The sequence below is a fragment of the Triticum aestivum genome, chromosome 2D (genome assembly GCF_018294505.1).
Source record: "Triticum aestivum cultivar Chinese Spring chromosome 2D, IWGSC CS RefSeq v2.1, whole genome shotgun sequence".
Lineage (NCBI taxonomy): Eukaryota > Viridiplantae > Streptophyta > Magnoliopsida > Poales > Poaceae > Triticum > Triticum aestivum.
Window position 1 is genome coordinate 579142233 of NC_057799.1, and position 4338 is coordinate 579146570.

The window sequence follows — 4338 nt, forward strand, 5'->3', positions numbered from 1 at the left end:
GTCTAGGACTTTGTTCATGTTCATGAGCGTGATAAAATTTTGAAAAAATATTTCAAACTCCCGGTCATATTTTGAACATTTTTTCCAAAAAAAAAAATCGAAACCAATTTTTTTTTCTGTTACTAGTGGCGCACCTAGCAAATGGTGCGCCATTACTAAGTTTGAATTTTTTTTCCATTTTTCCCCCTCTAGATCTTAAAAGCCCCGTATCTTTTACTCTGTTAGGTTTTTAGGGATTCTAAAAATCTTCAACGGGGTTCCCCCGGTTGAATTTGGATGTAACTTTTCGAGTAAATGATTTTTCATATAAAAAACTTTTTAATCCGAGTTCGTATGCAAAAGTTATGACCATTTTACTAAATTCCAGAGAGATTTTGCAAATAAAGTCGAAATTCATATTTGTAAATTTTCCCAACAACTAGACCACATATCACATGGAAAACTTATTTTTTTTTGACATTTCATCATTTTCTTTTATTTTTTTAAACACTGAAAAGGCGTTCCGGGGGGAGGGGGTGCATTTGGTGAAATTTTCGGCCACCTAGAAAGTTAGTAATGGCGCACCTTCACAAAGTGCGCAATTACTATGTGTATGACTTGGTCAAACCTTGGTCAAAGTTAGTAATTCCGCACTTTATATAGGTGCGCCATTACTAAGTTTGACATAGGTAATGGCGCACCTATGCAAAGTGTGCCATTACTAAGTTTGACCAAGGTTTGGCGCACCAAGTGCGACATTACTAAGTTGACATAGTTATGGCGCACCTTGTATGACTAGGTCAAACCTTGGTCAAACTTAATAATGACGCACTTTTCACTTGGTGCGTCATTACTGTTTTGGTTACTAATGGCGCACCTACACATGATGCGTCATTACTATTTTGTAATGGCGCACATGTATAATGCGTCATTAGTATCCATATTGACTATAGCTGTTTTTCTAGTAGTGTACACCACAAAACTACTAAACAAGACCAAATTTTCCCATGATGCTTCCACCCCTCTAAAGATCGTGAACACCTATTCTTTACATGCCATGTTGCATGACATGTTTGACAAGGTATTGGAATCGTACCAAGGTTAAATCCGACCAACGACATGTGGTCATCTCAACAAAACCTCCCACATGCCTCTCACAATCAATGTGTTCACCCTACTTACAACCCTCTTGAATATTTGGGCACACAATTAAATGGTGTTCAACGGGGTAGAATCGACTAACTTTGACACTCTGCTCAATAATTGACGAGCTCACCTCCTTGTCACATAGATTAAAAACCTCTTAGCCCCGCGATCACATCGGGGTTGCGGCGTGATCATCTCTCCTCTCAAGGCTATGACGATGTATATGAATGTTGCAACACCCATTTGAAATATATTCAGGTGGGGAGCCTTTTCCCTCTGGTGACCATTTAAAAAAAAACACTAATAGACGAGTTGAATCGAACATCTTCAACGTCAATGCATAGCCTATATGACAACAACAGTTCGACTCTACAAGGATATACTTCAACTTGTGTGTTAAAGACTACAACCACAACATATGTTTATCATATTGTTAATTAATAAAGCATGTTTATTACATACAAGTAAAAAGTGCTACTACGACTATTTCATAAATAAATAGAACACACCCTGAATACACGTATGTTTATTATTACGTCCACAACAACGACATACATGTTCATTACATAAATGTAAATAGAACACACCATGGATACATAGAAGTAGAAAGTGTTCCTACGATTATTACAGATACTACGATCTTACGACACGGCAGCACCAGCGGCGCCGCTGCCACCGGCCTGATCGTCATTTCCGCGGGGAGGGACGCGGTGGCAGTTCTTGGTTACCCTCTGCATCAGCTCCTTAAGCATATCGTACAGTTGTCTTTTCTCCATCACAAAGCCATCCACCTCCCTCCTGATCTTGGACAGTTCGCTCCCCACACGCTTGGCTGAGTCCTTCTCGAATCTCTTGATCTTATGGTTGAGTTCTCTTAGCTGCACCAAATCCCAAATGACACATGAAAATGTAGTCCCAAGTGACACATGAAAATGCAGTCCCAAATGACAAATTAACTTAATTACCCTGCTAAATAGAACTTTGCGACTATTACTGTCCGGAGCTCTTTGGTTGCGGACGCTCCTGACCTCGGAGGCCAGCGATCCCAGCTCCCTCACGGCCATGGCTGCGGCCTCACGAAGGTACCGCCGCGTCTCCTTTTCCTCTTGCTCGGCGGGCGGCGTAGGCGGCTCAGCTGCAGGAAACGTAGTGTAGTGTCACTAACGCAATTGTATGTACGAAGATGAATGAAATTATTGAAGATTCACGGAGGTGGCAGAGAATGTACGCCGCCGCATGCCCCTCTCTGGCGCCCAGGGCGAGCCCGGGCCCCCCGGAGGAGCGCGGATCATGGTAGAGCTAGCGGCGGCGGCGCCGCCGCCGATGACGTCCTCCAGCGGACCGGCTTTGTTCCTCATCTTGTGGATGCAGGACTCGACATACTCAGGCGCCGACTCGGGCGTGAGGTCACGCAGGCTGAATCAAAGAGAAGAAAACGAAAATGTAGTGAAAATTAGCAGGCAGTAGATGTTCAAACATTTCAATACATGGAAATTATATGGGACGCACACAACATTATACTATATCTCACGCATAAAAAAGTACCCCAGTCACTTACCACCTGTAAATTCGTTGGGTGCCGGAATTTGGACCTTGGGCGGCCGTGCCTTTGAGTTCCAAGATAATGTGCGTGTATGTTCCGTCCGTCGCGCGGTGCACCGACAAGGTCACCGGCCCTAATGCTGCAGAAAAATCACAGGAACAAACTCCTCAAGGACGATCATGCATGGCGATCGATCGAGTGCATATAGTTTTAATGTATGCTTATATATAGTTGCTTACCGCTGTGGTTCCTGACCTCTCTGACGACATAGCAGTGTTCGCACGATCCTTGCTCTGGCTGCGCTGGTGCCACCACCGGAGCCGTCACCGCCGGCTCCGGGTTCGGGATGCTGGCGGCGCCACTGGGACCCAAATAGTCGCCTGGCTGCGGCGCGGCGGCGAAGAACTGGCCCTCGCCACCTTCCTGTGATGGCTTCGGTATTTGGTCGTTGTGGAGGCCAGACTCCAACACCAGAGGCTCCGGGTCCGGGATGCTGGCGGCGCCACCATCGCCAGGGAGGTGTACTTCTTCGTCTTCTACGTAGAGGTCAGTGAGACCCAAATCGGCCATTATCCGCTGGTATTCGAGTGTCGACATCACCTCCAGCGACGGCTCGCTTAGGCCTTGCATCTGCTGGTGTTGGGGTTGCATCATGGCCGGCGAGTGAACTAGCATCTGCTGGTGATGGAGTGGCATCGCCGACGACGACTCACCCATCATGTGCTGGTCATGGAATAGCACCGTTGCCGGCGATTCGCCAGGCATCTGTTGATGCTCGAGTGGCATCGCCGGCGCTGGTTGAGGGTAATGAGAGTGTATCATGGAAGGCGGCTGCCGGGGCTGGAATGCCATCGCCGGCGCCGGTTGAGGCTGCTGCACGTGGACCATGGGAGGCGCCTGATGGTGATCGAGTTGCATTGCCGACGCCGATGGCAAGCCGGCCATCATTTGCTGACCAGAGACGACGGGCTGTGCGTCCGCGGCCGCGGTGGCAACCGGATAGGCCGGCTGGCCGTCGTGGTGAGCCGCCAGAACCTGTTGCTGCTGCTGGCGCTCAGCGGGCACGGCCGTGTCCCCTCGGGCGAAGCGGAGGAGCTCGTCATCGCTGTCGGAGTCGTAGAGGAAGCGCCAGGAGCCCTCGCCCTCCATGGCAACTCGGATCGCCGGAGTGGTGGAGGAAGACGTACGTGCGTGCGTGCGTCGCCGGCAGTCGCCGCCGGGATGGTGGTGTCGTGGGTAAGTGCAGTGTGCGTCGCAGTGCGCGGAGCGGTGTATATGCGGCGCGAAGGGGCGGCGGTTCTAGGAGTTGGGACGTGACGGTTGGAGCGTCCGCGGCGGTTCTAGGAGTTGCGACGTGACGGTTGGAGCGTCCACGGCGGTTCGCGGCCGCACGTACGCCCGCGTTTTGCTCGACGTGCCGGCGGTTGGAAGAGAGGGCGCGAGAAGACGGCATTTTTTTTTTCGAGAGAAACGGCAGTTTTGGAGGCCCGTACCCATGTACAGTTGCAGAGTAGCACAAGCATGCGCGCACGTGGTGATTATGCGGACAACTCCCTTGTTTTATCTCCGGTCGCATCTATTCAGAAAAAGGGTTTCTGCCGCTTTATACATAAAGCAACCATTATCGGACCAACTGATACAACACACCCAACAACTCGATAGACCACACA

The 4338-nt window shown here is 49.5% G+C and overlaps 1 protein-coding gene across 1 annotated transcript; it reads right to left on the reverse strand.

Moving 5' to 3' along the window:
* Positions 1-1636: 1636 nt before the first annotated feature.
* On the reverse strand, positions 1637-3918 carry LOC123050112 (uncharacterized). Its single transcript, XM_044472951.1, has 5 exons — positions 2908-3918; positions 2684-2807; positions 2354-2541; positions 2091-2260; positions 1637-2003 (listed from the first exon to the last, which is right to left on the reverse strand). Exons 1-5 carry the CDS (start codon positions 3815-3817, stop codon positions 1767-1769), a joined length of 1629 nt encoding a protein of 542 aa, XP_044328886.1. The 5' UTR covers positions 3818-3918; the 3' UTR covers positions 1637-1766.
* Positions 3919-4338: the final 420 nt, after the last annotated feature.

Excerpts from the sequence above, each read along its gene's own strand:
- LOC123050112 (XM_044472951.1), bottom strand. The coding sequence starts at position 3,817 with ATGGAGGGCGAGGGCTCCTGGCGCTTCCTCTACGACTCCGACAGCGAT. Across the intron at positions 2,808-2,907 it reads AGAGGTCAGGAACCACAGCG|CATTAGGGCCGGTGACCTTG; the intron begins GTAAGCAACTAT and ends ATTTTTCTGCAG. Across the intron at positions 2,004-2,090 it reads GCAAAGTTCTATTTAGCAGG|CTAAGAGAACTCAACCATAA; the intron begins GTAATTAAGTTA and ends GATTTGGTGCAG.